The sequence below is a fragment of the Zophobas morio genome, unplaced genomic scaffold (assembly GCF_036711695.1).
Source record: "Zophobas morio isolate AGI-343-1 ecotype UQ-CSIRO unplaced genomic scaffold, CSIRO_AGI_Zmor_V1 ptg000024l, whole genome shotgun sequence".
NCBI classification, from domain to species: Eukaryota; Metazoa; Arthropoda; class Insecta; order Coleoptera; family Tenebrionidae; genus Zophobas; species Zophobas morio.
In genome coordinates, this window is record NW_026972129.1 from 12,588,799 (window position 1) to 12,607,085 (window position 18,287).

An 18,287-nucleotide genomic window follows, 5' to 3' on the forward strand; every position below is an offset into this window, starting at 1 on the left:
ATTTCACTCGCACGAAATGACAATGAACTCCTGTAGTTGAATTATTGCTAGCGGTCATTGCTTCAAATGTGACCCGGTTCCAACAAATACAGCGACTAGAGGTGTGGTTTCCATGGCAACGGTGTAAACAAAAAATCTAAATGAATCATGATTTGGTCTCTGCACCAGCCGCCTTTGATGACAGCAGGTGTGTTAGAACATCTATAGCAAAAATACCCATGACATCGGTAAAGTTACTTAGTTGTTTCATTAAAATTTTCTACTTTTGCAGGGCTTATTTTTACTCTTGTTCGTTTAGAATACATTACTTTGGATTCTTTATCACCTACAACAAGAGTGTCTTTTTATCTACCTTTATGTTTATATTTATATACAACTCTCTTGCAATGTATTGGAAAGGATCTATATTTTCTTACATAAATAGTTCTGATTTTCTGTAATCAATCCAAATATTTTGCAATCAGTATGTCTGAATCGTATATCCTTCTTTTCATTAACATTATTTTACACTCGTTATATAAAGTGTCTACAAATGATTCATACCTTGCAAGACTTCTGTAAAACTGTTAGGATGCATTTATAGCAAGATAGAGACCACGTTCAACATTTTTTGTTGAACATGTTTTGTTAAATAAGTATATAATTAAAATAGGACCACATATTCAAAGCATTGTAATCGAGTCCATCGGGCAATTGGCTACTTTTATGTTTTGTTGTTGTTTCATGACCCCTAGAGTATAAAAAAATAGGTTTCCCGTTTCCTTTTCTTATTGTCTATTTGTATAGATTTATCTTAGATAAATAATTTCCGAAACTACCTGACCGATTTTTTTTTTATTTTTATAAGAATGTAATAAAATATTGTGTAGATAGTAAAACGCTAACCAAAATTGGACTAATGATACGGAATAACGTTGAAACTGTTGAACTCTGGCTAACGTTTTAAGGTTATCATAAACGTCGTAAATCGTTAATCAAAATTTATTCCTTTATCCCCTCCTAAAAATTTTATGACGTCATCTCAAAACTTTGCCGAATAAATCCAATCTAAGATATGCAAAATATTATGAATTTATGTTTGTAGTTTATCAATGCACCTATATTTTTTAGAATTACTTATACAAGGTGACACAAAAAATGAATGAATTAGGAAATTAATTCTACTAATATGATAAATAAAAAACGGCTCACCCCATTTGCACGAAAATTTGACTATACAGTACTTTTATTATTAGCATTGCACTTCATCTATTCAAATTTATATATGTGTCCTTACTAAAATGTTGATGACATCATCACAAAATATTGCCGCATGCTCTCTCTCTTTATTACTTCTACCAGTCCACACATATAAGGTTCATAACATTTATTGCAATAATATGGAGAACCAAGAAAACCTGCCGCTATATTGACTGTATCAAGATGATTTCTATTTCTATTATAAACATATGTACAGAGCTATATCTCAGATCTCGAATGAATCACAGAATTAAATGGAGATGCATCAACGGCCTAAATATAAATATCTAATACTCTTTCTATGTTTACAATATCATCCAAAATAAAATACTTTTGATTATATTATTCAGTTGATTGCATAGCTCTTAGTTCTTTTGCTTGCAAATTTATTTCTTTTGTTGTATATTTTATTTCATTATTATTTTATTCCTTACAGAGTATTATATTTCTACAATAAGGTAATCCAACTACAACTAAAAAAGAATATATCTAATTTTTCATTTGAAGTTAAAAGAGAGATTCATTATATGTTTATATAACTTATTAAACAATAAATAAGATTAAACTGTCAATATCAAGCTTTTTTGAACAACCTGTCGAAATATGATGCCATAAATTACTATCATGATGAATAACTACATACCTACATATAATCAGTCTCCTTATTTCACAGATTTTTTCTTTTTTATTGTTTCAGCCATTTCATTCAAACCTTCTCTAATACTAATAACAATCTTTTTAATTATATCAAAAATATCGGATTCATTCGATTTTTTTTCTTTTAAAAATGAACTTTATATTTATGTACCACTTCTTTTATGTATTCAATCCATGTTGCTACCGGATGAATTTTTAAAATTCTGATTTTGAGAATTTGTTGATAAAACAAATTTGGCCGAAACGTAGGTCGTAAACTGACGTGCGAAAATGCAAACAAAGCACAATTTAGGTTATGTTAAAAGGCGAGATTGTCACAACATAACTTGTAAGTTCTATAAGAGACGGCCACGTGATTTGGTGACGTATTGGGTAGTGAAAACTATATCAGAAATTTAAAAAATCAAAAAATCACCCGCATTATTTCGAATTTAGGTTCAGGCAAATCTGTAAAATAACCAACATCAAATGCAATAGTTGTTCACCATTTTCCAACTTTTTCATTCTTAAATAGCGTTTGGCATTTTTTTATTTAGCAATAATTCTTAATTGTTTAACCGTTTTACTAATAAGATCTGTTTTATCTTTTTGTCTATCCCTTTCTTTAATTATTAAATCTTCTACCTTCGACTTTATTTTCGATCTGGAAGGTTGTTTTATTTCAATATTCCATGCACGTATGATTAACTAAACCGTTGTTCTTTGGCTCACATAAGGATTATTGTCCACTAATCATTGCAAAATTGCTATTTATTTGGCAGGTAATCTTGCAAAAAATATTTACTTACTGCGAAATTTGAGTGGGACTGTGTCTGGCTTGACACTGAAGGCTGCCTACTTTGGGATCTGGCACTCTCTAATTTCTTATGGCATCCTTTTGTGGGGACCAGTGGTGGAATTTGGCAGAATATTTTCATTGCAACGAAAAGCGGTAAGGTTATTATCAGGTCTTCGTTATCAAGATGACTGCAAAGAATCGTTCACTTCATGAGGCATTTTAACATGTCCTTGTGTCTATATATTGAGTTACCTACTTCATTTAAAATAAAATATAAGTAAATACGACTCCAATAACTGTTTCCACAGTCATGATACACAAAACAAATTACAATTAATTACCCTATCATCGTTTAAAAAAGTGTCAAATTGGACCTAATTATTATCTGTTTATTAAGTTTTATAATGTCCTACCAGAATCGGTGGAAAGCTTGCTATTGCCTAGATTCAAAAGCTTTATGAAATCTTTTTTAATTAAAAAGGCTTTCTACAATTACGAAGAATTTTTAAGATGTAGAATTGTGATGTCTGACTAAGATCTTTATTATAAGAATTTTAACACTTTAGGTATACATTTTAATGACGTGTATAAGCAATTCAAGTGCAAAAATACGAAAATAAGTTATTATTATAATGATTTCATTAATCTCCTATACTTATTCTTTTTCGAAGTTTTTTAAGGAGTGGCGAATTTTCTCTCAAACACGTTTCCAGGATTTTGAAAATAATTTCCGGTGGTGCTCTTCTGTTCCCAAAACATTCTGCATAAACCCAAGCAACGAAGGAATCATTTTTTCTGGATTCGCCATAAATTAAAACCATATTAGTTTTTTCATAAATTAAATACATGTTAGTTTCTGACAATCAACAACATTCAAAAGTTGGTTACGGTAAATCGAAAAATAAATCTACGAAATTTCTGATTATATATTTTGATTTGCATCTTCAGCTTGGTTAGGCTCATTATGAGTCATGAATCATCCTATATATGTATACTTTGGGTATATCATTAAAGATTCATTTGCATATATATGTATTCCCAGTGTAAAAGTTGAGCCTTATAAACAAAAACGGTAAATTATGGGAAGGAATATTAAAAGGGAGTTCTAACCAACACATAAAATATTCTAGCGTTGCTAAGCCCGCATAAAAAAATACCCATGTATGTTTGAAGATTTGTGCATTTCTGAAGTATGAATCCTGTATAAACATTTTTTGTTCAACCGAAAGGGTTTTTAACTCAAACGTTCAAACTGAATCTAAAAGACGAACAATGTGTCAAAGGCAAATCTTAAAATCGATGGCTGTCTTTGATCGTGTTTTTATTCCTCTCTCGGTATAAAGTTACTTTCATTATTCTTTGTACTTGTTTTTGTGCATAATTGATCCTGTACTAAGTGAGCACTGATGAAATTCAAAAACTTAAGCTTAGTCTAGTGACACCTACGCCTCAAATGCTACCGTTGTTCTGTTGCTTTTAAGTCATAAATTAAAAAAAAAATGTTTTTTATTTATCAATAGCCACGTAAAATGTGTATGACGCACATGTCAAAATTGTTTTATTTTCCTAGTGCAACATCTCCGCCCCTACTCGGCTTTCAACCTCGTTAACTTTATCGACTGGCACAGTTTTAACACTTGTATCATAAACAATAATTACAAAATGCAGATACAATATCAAGATCAAATACATTCTTATTATTTTTTTATCAGTATTTGTATTTACAGCAAAATATGATTTAAACCTACATACTAATAATTTAACCCTATTAGATCTGTGCCAAATCTCGCCAAATCGCTCCCGACCTGCATCGACCACGCCGAAATCAAGAAGTCTAACCTCGACTACCACAAATACAACGCTTTGGCCTACGAATGCAGCGCTTCTAAAGACGAAGAAGCGAAGAAGTTCCTCAGCGACTTCGGTATCTTCGGTCCGATGGGCAACGGAGTCACCACAGTTCTTCGCAGAAGTTCCCGAAACTCCATCGATGGCGACGTCATCCAGCAAATACGCAAGAATTCGAAGAATCTCGTCGACGCCAAGCGTCGCAATTCCAGCGCACAGGAAGAGCACGAGTACTTAAAAACAGTCGTCGCGCGATTAAAGAAGGAACTGGCGGAACAGGATGTGAAGTATGGAGCTCTCCAATCGGAACTATTCGAAACAAGAAAAGATCTTACCTGCAAAGAGAGCGAAGTTATCAAACTTCAAAGAGAAATTCATAAACTGAAGGTAAGTTTAATCAGATGTAGCTATTGTTGTCAATTTATTGTGCTTCGGCGTTCCCTATATTTCCCTAGCACTCCCAATTCAAAGAAAACGTAACGCTTTCACGTTCGCATCAGGACAATGCTATCAGTGTTATTATTTAAATGTCAGTGTTTGCGTCAGCCCTTTACAAACGCTCTCTGTGTTTTACAATATCTAAGCATTTACTGTTTTAGAAACATTCAATAGCCACTGTTTTAATTTCAACCTTATAATTCACAACGAGATAACAACTACAAATCAGATAAAGAGCGAAGTTAGAATCAAGTTGTGCTAAATTGAGGGCGAGACACGCCATAGTTCTATTAGTTCAAAGTCGTTGTCCCCTTAAATTTGTGGGTACGACTAGAAAATAGTTGCGTGCAAACAAAGCTAAAGTCACCCTTGATGCATACCAAATAAAAAGTGCTTCTGGCTCGCCCCATTACTGCCACGAATTTGATAATTTTAATTTTGTGTGTTTGCTGATTAGTGATACGGGTCAAAATTAAAATGTTCTACTTCAAGTTGGGTTTTATTAGTGTTCCTCTGACCTTTTACGCAACACAATTCTATTCTTTGTAGTTTTATTAACGTGCCTTGAAAATGAAAATAGTCCTAAAATTTTAACCTTACGTCATGTCCTATCATTTCATCTACTAATTAGATAACGAAGCATGAACAAAAATATATTTTCATTATATACCAGGTTTTTCGGATTTTTTTAAAATCATATAAGACTCTGATTACTGATAACTGATTAGTGAAGATATTGACATGTTACTTTCATTGTTAAAAAAATATCTTAATACCTTATTTAATTTGATAAGCATTTATAAATTTTTAATTCAAAGAACGAAATCTTATCTAATTTTCGCAAAACCCCGATTACGAATTTCCTTTCAATTAATTATCTTAGTGCTTAAATCTGAACAATCACAATTTACAAAAAAAAAAAATACAGTACAGTACAGACAAATAGATTACAATTTTCTTTTGATTTGTGCTACCATAAAATAATAAAAGAACTTGGCACTTCGCCATTAAAATAAAATACGATCAATATAAAACTATATCTATACCCTCAAGTTTTCCAGAAGAAACGATAACTTTCTATTTCAAAATAATACATCGTAGGTTTCACTTAAGGCGAGTCCTTACGTTTGGGGCTTATGGATTGTCAATACATTTTCAGAATATAATATCTCCGTTATTAGCAAACTTATTATTATGAAATTTTAAATATAACATGTCCACATTTTCTAATAATAACGCTGCGTCAGTACTTTAAAAAAGCAGTTTACTGTCATCTTTTTTTATATTTTGGTGAAATTTTTACGTCACGTATACTTATTTAAAAATCAAACTCTCAATTATTAATGGAAATTTTGGAACACGGTTTTCACCACTGCTTTCAGCTTAAAAAACTATAAATTTTATTTATTACATTATCGATTTTTTTGTTGGGAATGATATATGAGAGATGAGAAGATATAGAAGGTTCTTCGACATAAACTCTTTTCACAATATCTCATTTCCGGTAAAGAAAACCGATTTTTAAAAATACGTGATGTAAAAATTTCACCAAATTAAAAAAAAAAATAATGGTAAACTTTTTTTTTAAACTGCCAATAATAATAACTTTATTCAGCCGTTACATAGAAACACTACATTTGGCATTTGTGTAGCAAAATTTTTAGAAGACGTCAACCTTCAAACACCTGCAAAATTTCAAAAAAGTTCGTTTTATAGCTTCTAAATCAAATTACACAATATTGTTGTACAATATTGAATTTTTTCCAAAAATCTGTATGTCTCATGTAAAAATTAAGGGTGGATTGACAAACAGCAAATATAGAAGGATATTGTTTTATAAAATTTACAAAATTTATTTTGGGAAATTTTGAGATGACGTCATCACCGTTGGTAGGGATTATCAGACAAATTTTGATAAGAAGTCAACAATGTCTAGCTTACACGGATGATGTGGTTATAACAGATGAACTAGAAAATGAATTAATGCAAGCAGTTGTAAGTTGAATACAGAAGCTATTTAATGTGTGAGACATGAAAAAATATAGCGGAAAGAAAAATGCATGTAAATCGAAAAAAGAAAAGAAAAGATCTAGAAGTTACAAATACTTAGGTTTAATATTTCATAAAAATGATGACAATTTTGAAATCAAGGATGTTAAGTGGGCTTCAACAAAAGAGTATGGCTAAGCCGAACGAAACAAGAATTTTACGAGTACCAAGAAAGTTATTAAAACTCCGAGAATTAAATGGAAGGAAGATATCCCCATGGTAAAAACAGTAAAGATTTATAGAGAAGTTATGGAAACAGCAACGGCAGAATAGGAGGTAACAGGAAAATTTGCTGAGGTTAACAAAAATCAAACAGAAGGACAATCGATAAAAGAATTCTATGTAAAAAACGTGGTGAGGCAAGGTCCTGTTATCACTACAGGTATTCAGCTTAGCACTAGAACATGTGATAAAGAAGGCTAGACTAAACAGTAAAGGATTAATACACCACAACCGACACCAAATACTAGCTTTGCGGATGACAGTAATATTGATTGACAGGTAGTAAAGAAGAATTAAGAGAGAAAATTGTACAGTTAGGAAAAACAGCAACATCTATAGGCTCGAAGATAAATGAAGTAACAAAACAAAAAACAAAAATGAAATCACGTCAAGTCCGGTCAGGTTGGGACAGGTCATGTCAAGTCAGGTTAGATCAGATAAATAATTTGAAAAAATTTGAACTAGTATAGGGAATACATACAATTTTAAAAATACTTTCAAATACCTAAACACAAATATATACAGGAAGCCGGAGATAAAGGACGAAACAACATAAACTGATGCAGAAAATAGCAAAAAATCTTAAAACATAAGTGCACAAATACTACAAATCCATAATTCGCTAAAAGTTACTTTTGAAAGTGAAAAATGGACGGTAGGAATGAACGAATTGGTCAATCCACCGGTAATACCCCCAAAGTCCTGACGGCCCTCTTCATTGTGCGGTCGCCGACGCGTACCCTGGTGCATCCATCGAAGCCTGGATGTAGTTCTGCCACTCGTTCTCGTCGCCAACTTAGGGATTGACTGGGATCCCTTAAGAGGACCAACATCTCCGGTTATATTTGGTACGCAGTCTGATGCCACTTCGCCCTAGGTTGGAAATGGCCCAAATATTCCCGGGACCATCGACGCCAAATAAAATTGTTGACAAATTTGTTCAACATGTTGTCATCGGAATAAGCGTCCAATCTTCCAATCGCTCATGTCAGGTACCGGTACATCAGTTAACGAACTACCAATCAAAAAATGTCCTGGCGTCAGGACTTCTCGTCGTTCGGATCTAACGGCCGCGAGTTTAAACATGCCTCTATACCTACCAGCAGCATACACAGCTCCTCATACGTCAGCATTGCGTTCCCTATAACTCTTTTGAGGTGAAATTTAACTGATTTAACCCCTGATTCCCAAATGCCTCCAAAGTGAGGTGCTCTGACTGGTATAAAATGCCAATTTATGTTTTTTCTGCTAACCTCAGTTAAAATTTCCTTGAACTTATCGGCTTTAAATAATTCCTTTAACTCCTTAATTGCGCCTACAAAATTACTACCGAAATCTGAGTAAATGTTGTCTACCAGTCCTCGACACTCCATAAACCTTTTTAACGCGTTAAAAAAATTATGGGTAATTTGCTAGTGACGCGATCCAAAATGGTGAACCGCGGTGTTTGCTCGATGGACCAGGTCACAATGGATGATCAACTTGTAGACCACAATAGATGGCCCTGGTTGGTTGTAGGTCACAACGGATGACATTCTGAACTAATTCAGAGCAGCTACAAGATGTCTGTACTTGTCAAGATTTAGTTTCACTCTTACCCTAACAACTACAAAACTAAAACCATCTTATTCGAGTTGGAGCCGGTGGTTACGTCCCCTTCCCTCCTGTCGCTGATTGGACGGCGGGCTTCTCAATTGGCCCGAACAGGGAACGATAAAACAGAGTTTACTAAAGAGAAGTTAAGAAAAACTGACGCTGGGAGAAATATTAATGAAAGATGAAAAAGAAGAACTAACAGTAAGACACGAAACAGAACCGGATGGAAAACACCCATAAACATCTTCTATGCCTCTAGTGCTAATACATATTTTGTGTGTAACACAGTCTATGTGCAATCGGGGCTACTAAGAAACAAAGGATGAGCAAGGCCAGAAGTCGGGGGTCGGGGTGAGGAGCCTCAAGGTTTTGTAGTGGAAAAGAGTTGAAAACAAAAATTGCAGGAAATAGAAAATAGTTGTAAAAAGACTGGTCAAATAGGAAAAAAACGAAAAAAAAGTCAGACAATTTTACCATCTACACAATATCTCTAAAATGCACCTAAAATTTCGCGACATTCAGTCATAATTCCGTTATTTCATCTAACCTGACCTGACCTGACAAATTTATACCGCGGGCTTTTATGGTATTTTGTTGTTGTTATTTTATTCTTCAACAAAAACATGGACGATCCACAATAAATTTCACTTACAAATTTCAAGAATGTCATCACTATTCCATGTGTCAATCCACGTTAAAGATTACATTTGTAATAGGGTAGAATGTAACATGATGTAAAAAGGTGACTAATTTGTAGAGACTTCATAAGAGGTATTATGGAAGTAAGCTAAAAATAATTTTGTCTATCTACTTAGCTGTTGATTTTCTACTAAAACACTTATTAATCAATATATGCATTTTCGACTTGAGACAATCTACGAGGGATACTCAGTATATGAAAAGTTGCAAAAGCTTCAATTACATTATAGTTTTTATAAATTTTATTGCTAACGTATGAGGAACACTGAAATAGCAAAAAATTTAAATATATGCTTCTAGACAGAAATTTTTACTTACCCTTGTACAAAGTAACAAAAATATCATCATGAGTTTAGGGAATAGCAAAAAAAAACACATAACTAGCCAAGATATTTATTAAACAAGCACTAAAAATACACATTTATGTGAGAAAAATTGTCTGTTATTTACATAATTTTATTATTTCTCTAATCAGTTCCTGTTATGGTGGACCACACATCTAGTAAAACATTGCGGAAAAGGTCATTGCACTTTTTAATATTGCGTCACATAAACAATCTTGTTATCAAATCAATATAATAACACATCGATTGACACAACTGAACTCTAAAATGACTTTAGTTTGATACTTGAGATAAACTCTCCATTATCGATGGACTATTATATAATCAAAAGTGATTCATTCGTTTTATGAGAATCATTTTTATTGTCTGACCCAAGATGCTATTTACTCATTCAAAATCCAAATAAAAACAAAACCTGACATAACTAAGCACAGTTTAATACTCATACAACATGCAAGCAATTAATCACTACATAATACAGCTGCGAACCTACACATAAGAAAAAATTACAACTGAAACAAGAGCAAAGCAGTGCAAGCATAATCTAGAAAAAAACTTTATACATTTACACTACATTTAAGTATATTTTGCACATATCAAAGTCAGATTGTGGAACAACACTAAAACTTACATTGTCATATATTATTATTAAACAGTTACCAGTAAAAGAATAGCAAAAAAATGAAATGTCAGGCTGCTTGCAATTGATTAATATCATTTTTTTGTTTGTTTTATTTTGTTCTAAATAAATAATCAATAATTTTAGAGCGTATTACAACAAACCACGAGTTTTAATCAAGATGGCGATATTCTCACGAGTTTGCAAGAAAAGCACGCAATGGCAAATAGAGTGCCTCAAAGCCAACAGTCCCTCAACAGTAGCTGCATACTAAAGAAGCAAGGTGTATCCGCCGAATCCAGTGATTCCACAGGTCAAGCCAGTGACATAACGCTCACGAAACATGATAAAGACTTCAGGTAAGCTGATAAAGTCAAAGATTAATCCATTTAAATTAAACTTCAACTCACGCAACTAGGTCTAAACAACTTATCAAAGACGCCATCATGGACAATAACTTCTTACAAAATTTAGATACGTCACAAGTTAGAGAAATAGTGGATTGTATGTACCTTAGAGAATTTCCCACAGGCACTTATGTTATACGAGAAGGGGAAGCAGGCGCCCATTTGTTTGTTTCTGCAGAAGGAGATTTCGAAGTTATGAAGGAAGACAAGGTGTTGGGTCGTATGGGGCCAGGAAAAGCGTTCGGAGAATTGGCGATTTTGTATAACTGTACTAGAACTGCTTCCATAAGGGGTACCGATGGTTAATATTAAGTACGAAATGTAATAATAACAAAATTTTTGTTTTAGTGGTTGTTGACTCGAAAGTATGGGTTTTAGACAGAAAAGTATTTCAACAAATTATGGTTCGAACAGGACTGCAAAGATTACAAGACAACATCAATTTTCTTAGATCTGTACCTCTTTTGCAAAATCTCAGTAACGAAGTTTTGGCTAAGATCGCTGACGTTTTAGAAGTCGTAAGTTATTATAGTTTTTATCAAAGAAAGTTATAACCAAGTATAAATTAAAGGAATTCTATCCTGCTGGTGTCTACATCATCAGACAAGGAGCGAACGGCGATACCTTCTTTATAATCAGTAGCGGATCTGTTAAAGTTACTCAACGCAAACCAGGTATTTTTTTAATCTAAATTCTCGTTTTTTTTATCATCATTAATTCAGAATCTATGGAAGATGAAGATGAAATAAGAGTTCTGCAACGTGGTGACTATTTTGGAGAACAAGCCTTACTAAAAGAGGACTGTAGAACTGCTAACATTATTGCGATGCATCCAGGTGTGGAATGTCTGACTCTTGATCGAGAGTCATTCAAACAATTAATCGGAGACCTGAGTGAAATCAAAGAAAAAGATTACGGAGACGACCAAAGATTAAATAGACAGATAAACACACACTTGGAAAAACAAGGTATGGTAATTACCCATTAAGTTAACAACGCTCACTTGTTGCTTTTAGAATACGACTATATTAATTTGGACGATTTAGAAGTGATTGCTACGCTTGGTATTGGAGGATTCGGCCGAGTAGAATTAGTTCAATACACCAGCGATAAATCGCTAACTTTTGCTCTTAAGTGCCTAAAAAAACAGCACATTGTGGATACACAACAGCAGGACCACGTTTTCAGTGAAAGAAATATAATGATGAGTTGTCGAAATAAATTCATTTGTAGAATGTACAGAACTTTCAAAGATTCAAAGTACGTGTACATGCTACTAGAAGGGTGTCTTGGGGGCGAAGTTTGGACAATTCTTCGAGACAGAGGCTGTTTTGACGAAGACACCACGAAATTTATTACTGGCTGTGTACTAGAAGCATTCGAATACTTACACAGCAGAGGCATAATTTATCGTGATTTAAAACCTGAAAATCTTCTTTTGGATAGAAATGGTTACGTGAAGCTTGTAGATTTTGGTTTTTCTAAGAGACTAGGTTACAGCAGCAAAACATGGACGTTTTGCGGAACTCCAGAATATGTAGCTCCTGAAACTATATTAAACAAAGGACACGATAGGTCCGTGGATTATTGGGCTCTTGGGATATTAATGCATGAACTGTTAACAGGAAAGTGAGTATGAAATATTCATGATAAAAGTTCGACTTAAACGAGTGCGTAAATTGTAGTCCTCCTTTTACGGCGTCTGATCCTATGAAAACGTATAATCTAATATTGAAAGGAATTGATATGATTGATTTCGCTAAACACCATATAGGACGATCAGCTCAAAGCCTTATTAAAAAACTGTGCAGGGATTCGCCTTCGGAGCGACTGGGATATCAGAAAGGTGGAATTCAGGATATTAAAAAACACAAGTAAATATCATTCTTATCACAAAAGGTTTTACTAACTTTGTTAACTGTTGCAGGTGGTTCCAAGGTTTTGACTGGGATGGTTTAATAACTCAGACATTACCATCTCCCATTAAACAGACAGTTAGAGGACCTTGCGACACAACAAACTTTGACTGTTTTGGTAAAGATAACGACATTCCTCCGGATGAACTTTCTAACTGGGATTTGGAATTTTGAGAAAAAATTGTACTACGTATTTTATAAGTATTTTTTAAATGTCTCATCATCCGGAAATCTCATGTTGGTCTAGTCTAAAATCATCAAACAAAGAATTCAGAAACATATCTGATTACTTAATTAATTATGAATACATTTTGTAACAGCAAAAATAATATGGACAATAAAGCTATTTGTATGAAACAATAAACTTTTAATATCTTACCACATTATTAGTTTTTATGTTAAATGTGTTATAAAACTATTTAAAGACCCAGTCTAACATTTATTATTGAATCATATCTGGTAAGTGGACTGCCAATCTAGTTGATTAATAAAAGGAATAATAATAACTGTCAAACTCAGTTGTGTAAACTAACATACAAACATGTAAACTAATATACAAAACAACATGTACCTAGTTGTTATAGAATTTGTTTTACTTGATTTAGTCTTATAAATCACATTCTTACATAACTTTTAACTCTAAATATTATCAATTTTTTCGCAACTGTCACATAGGTTGTGTGTAAAACTTTTATGTTGTATATTGAGACTTATTATTATTACTAACATTTTACATACAGACACAATTACAGTTTTATGCAGTTAGCTTTGCATAAAGGAAAACCAGCTTCAGTAACTGTTGTACTAGAGGTAAAAAAAGATGAACTATGTGCATTTACTCTGTTCACCTTTATAAATATATTATGTGAGATCACAAGACATTCTCTTAGGATTTTGATCAACAATATTGATTGTTCGAATGTTCTATGGATCTGTTTACTAAAAGTTTAATCTCTCAATCAGTAATTCTTGAAAATAACTTTCGTTGAATCCTCTTCTGAGAGCAAATGTGGATGTTAATACAAGACAGCAAAAGCATATTGAAGATGAGATCTGCAGCAAGTGAAATACTATAATATCAGCGTTTCTACATCATGAGACTTTTAGATCAAAACTCACAGCAAGATCACGTACTACGTTCGGTCCAATTTGCCATCAGTATTATAATGGAAGTAAACAAGAATTTCTTTTTTTGAAAATGTCATAATGCAGCATTTAGTTTCATTGAACACAATGTTGTTACTTGTGCACCATTTAAACACCTTGTCTACACATTTTTGAAAACGCAAAGTATCATCATGCTTGTCAATTAAACTGTAGCTTTTTAAATCATCTGCAAATAAAAGATAATGCACATCAATAATGTCAGTGCATCTATCATTTATAAACATAGGAATAACGCCGGACCCAACATGGAACCTTGGGGAACACCGGTTTTCTATTTAAACAACTCTATGTGACAAAGGACCAAAAAACGCAGTTTTAAAATTATGGAAATTCATGAATTAACTCGATTTACTATGAACTTTTAATACATAAAAATAAAATTTTAACACGAATAATAGCGGAATAACAAGAACTTTGTGATGACTGTAAGATTCATGTATCAACTTCTTCAGAAATCGGTAGGCTTTTGGATAATTGAGAACACCGCTGCCAATTCTCTCATAAAATGCATTGCTTACGGGTTTTGTACGCTGCCAAGTCAAAGCGGAACGGACTTTAGGTTTTCATAACTGATTATAACAAATAGGAAGTACAGTATGAGCTATCATTTATGTCTAAATACAATATTAAAATTAAACACCCCTTCAGTTCCCACTGCAAATTCAAATGCTAAGATGCTTGTATTGCTTCGTTCACCACTTTTATTATATCTTTTAATAAAATATAGAATAAGTTTCGCAGATAGTAGATACTTAAAACGTACGTTCTTCTAATTATTTTTCTGCTTCAGTAACAAAATTTCTAATAAAACATATTAAATTATGAAAATGATAAGCATACACGCGCTACAAACAACGGAATGACCTTGTATACAACGTTCTCTATCGTTAGTTCCAGATTTTAAATAATTCTGGTGCTAAAACCATGCATTTGTAAATTTTATGTATTTTAAACTATTTTCGCTCGAATTTTTTTCTGCCAGAAATGCAAAAAATTGTGTATATGCCGCACGAGATCAGGACTCCGTCTTCATTTGAAATTAAAAACCTACTTTGGTCCCTGGCAGAATGGCTTATGTTATAAACCTGCTATGGTTGTACTCATCAAAATGCACATAACTTATCCTATTAATTATTTAAATATAGAAGTAAGCTCTAGCTATCTATTTTCGATCGTTGTTATATTTGTGCCGCGAATGTGTGATCTTAACTGAATGATGGTTTCGATAAGGTATTTTAAATTTATATTCCAATTACAGTTTGCATTTTTACTATACCTTTAATCTTAAATTAAAACAAAAGTTTAAAAATAGTTGTATTAAAAATTGCGAAAATTCTTTAATAAAATCGTTGACACTCCTGATAGACGTGAAACGAAAACTTGCGTTTTTGTATTCTAGAAGCTGTTAAACAGTATTAGAACAAATTAGCAAGGCCGACTTGCCACTACCATCTACCTGGTCGAATCTAGACCAAGTAACCGTAAACACGTAAGTAATTATAAGTAAATGTTTTTCTTTCATTTAATAATATGGTGTGGTACCACCCGAAGTTCTCGGCCGCTCGGCTCTCGTCGGGTGTTCGGTACCACCCCCAATATGATTCATCACCGCCCTCCTGGACGAACGAGTGGCGGACGCAGAGTCACCAACAACCCGTCAACGGGCACGCGTCGCAAAAACACATAAATACTTTCATCATATAATATATATATTGACATGTACATAATAATCAATAAATCGTTGTTAAAAGTGCACGTCGTTCCACAAATAATAATCATTACAGTTTCCACATTGGTCCTTCGAGCCGGATATTAATACCGCGACTGTATTATTCGGAATTGAAACGCGACGCGTGGTAGTGACGTTCCGTGGTAGCAGTGGGCAGCATTTCTGAAAAAGGAAACACCACCCCATGGAAGAAGTTTTCAACTAACAAATTCCGTGGAAGCAGTGGGCAGCATTTCTAAAAAAGGAAACACCACCCCGTGGAAGAGGTTCATTCAGCGATCTCCGTGGCAGCAGTGGGCAGCATTTCCGACAAAGGAAACACCACCCCGTGGAAGAGGTTCATTCAGCGATCTCCGTGGCAGCAGTGGGCAGCATTTCCGACAAAGGAAACACCACCCCGTGGAAGAGGTTCATTCAGCGATCTCCGTGGCAGCAGTGGGCAGCATTTCCGACAAAGGAAACACCACCCCGCGGAAGAGGTTCATTCAGCGATTTCTACGGCAGCAGTGGGCAACATCTCCGACGAGGAAACGCCACCCCGTGGAAGAAGTCGTCATTCAGCGATTTTCGCGGCAGCAGTGGGCAGCATCTCCGACGAGGAATCACCACCCCGTGCAAAAATCTCAACATCGGAACTAGGGCTTCAACAAGAGGGAGTCAGTACACGTTAAGCTACACTCTTATCGTGGACGAGTGTAAACCATTGAGAGGAGAAAGGTTAGTGGCTCTTTTGTCCTAAGATTTCCCTTTTTTATCATATTCGCACGGCTAGCTTCAACGCGTATTTGTGTATCTATACATTTTTGATTGGCTTTAAGGTTCATTAATTATTCAAAAATATGTCTAAATTAGATCAGCAAAAAAGCAAATTGAAAACCATTGATGATAAATTGAAACGAATAGAGGAATATGTACAGTCATATAGTCCTGGGGTCAGTATCAATCAATTAAAAGCACGATTATCACTTCTTGACGGAATTAGAAACGATTTTGACGAAACTCAATACCAGATGGAGCAACTTGAAAAGGGGGCCGCAGAAGCCTATGAAGGCTGCAGATCGGAATTTGAAATTCGTTATTGCGATGTTGTGTGTCTTATAAACGATATTATAGAAAAAAGTCTCGCGGTTCCGGTTCCATCGACTTCTTTATTGCTTAACCCTACGGACGGTAAAAATCCACGAAATTCTAATGACAGCATGCAGTTGAATCTACCCGTTTTAAATATCAAATCATTTAGTGGCGATTACAAAGAATGGCTAAATTTTGAAATTTCGTTCAAATCGGTGATAGATGAGAATAAGGCGTTAAATAATAATCGTCAGCGACTTCAGTATTTAAAGTCTTCCTTGCGCGACGAAGCCTTGCGTACCATTGAATCTTTAGTTATTAACGATGAAAATTATAAAGAGGCATGGAGATTACTAACTAATCGGTTCAAAAATACTCGTTTAATAGTGCAAGATCACGTAATGTCCATTTTAAATGCTCCTAGTATAAATAAGCAATCACCATCCTTATTGCGGGCTCTTGTCGATACGGTGGTGTCGAATTTAACATCTCTAAAATCATTAGGAATAACGGTGGACAAATGGGATGCATTACTTATTCCTGTCATTGTAGAAAAGTTGGATTATAGTACAAAACGTGAATGGCAACTTTCCCTCGATAAAGATGTACCGACTTACAAACAGTTTATTGACTTTCTAGAAAAACGTTGTTTAATGTTGGAATCATTAAGTTATATGTCGAATAATAAAACATCAAATGAAGGAAAGGTTTATCATAAACAAAATAATTATTTCAACAAATCAAAGACTGGTTCTCACATAACCACTAATAAAAAACAAGCATCTTGTTCAATGTGTAAAAAATCATCTCATGTTATTTTTCAGTGTATAGATTTTTTGAAAATGTCAATTCCCGAGCGTATAGCGCAAGTTAAACGTCTTAAATTATGCATCAATTGTCTCCGAGAAAATCATCAGGTTGCTACATGTCGTACCAGTCATAAATGTCAAGCTTGTAACAAAAAACATAATACGTTAATACATACAGACGAAGCTGACGCCGATGAAAATAGTTCAGTAACTTTAAGTAATCATTCTTCTAGTTTATTAAAATGCTCAGATTCCGTTTTACTATCAACGGCTATAGTTCTTATTAAAAATGCTAAAAATGAATATGAAACTTGTAGAGCTTTGTTGGATCCAGGTTCTATGTCCAATTACATAACTGAACCGATGATTAAAAAGCTAAAATTGAGCACGAAACAAATAAATATTCAAATTAAGGGTTTAAATGGAGCGGCAAGTTCTTCTCAAAAGCAAGTTTTAGATGTGGGTATAAAATCTATTTATAATGCGTACTCAACAAAAATAAATTGCATCGTGGTGAACAAAATAACTGAAAATCTTCCGTTAGTGTCTATCAACCCCTCATCTTTGGAAATTCCCAAAACCATAAAACTAGCAGATCCCAAGTTTTTCGAGTCGGGTACAATAGATCTTTTGATAGGAGCCGGCCTTTTTTGGAATTTACTTTGCATAGGCCAATTGTCCTCGCCGAGCAGTGGGTTA

The 18,287-nt window shown here is 33.9% G+C and overlaps 1 protein-coding gene across 1 annotated transcript in view; it reads left to right on the forward strand.

The window, feature by feature from the left end:
- Nucleotides 1-13,193, forward strand: part of LOC135134862 (cGMP-dependent protein kinase, isozyme 1) — a 29,056-nt gene extending 15,863 nt beyond the window's left edge. Inside the window, exons 3-11 of the mRNA XM_064063720.1 lie at nt 4,447-4,909; nt 10,637-10,848; nt 10,908-11,188; nt 11,245-11,414; nt 11,468-11,570; nt 11,619-11,864; nt 11,913-12,525; nt 12,582-12,770; nt 12,824-13,193. Coding sequence (XP_063919790.1) covers nt 4,447-4,909; nt 10,637-10,848; nt 10,908-11,188; nt 11,245-11,414; nt 11,468-11,570; nt 11,619-11,864; nt 11,913-12,525; nt 12,582-12,770; nt 12,824-12,986 — 2,440 coding nt within the window. The 3' untranslated portion in view covers nt 12,987-13,193. The remainder of the gene's footprint in view (nt 1-4,446; nt 4,910-10,636; nt 10,849-10,907; nt 11,189-11,244; nt 11,415-11,467; nt 11,571-11,618; nt 11,865-11,912; nt 12,526-12,581; nt 12,771-12,823) is intronic.
- Nucleotides 13,194-18,287: the final 5,094 nt, after the last annotated feature.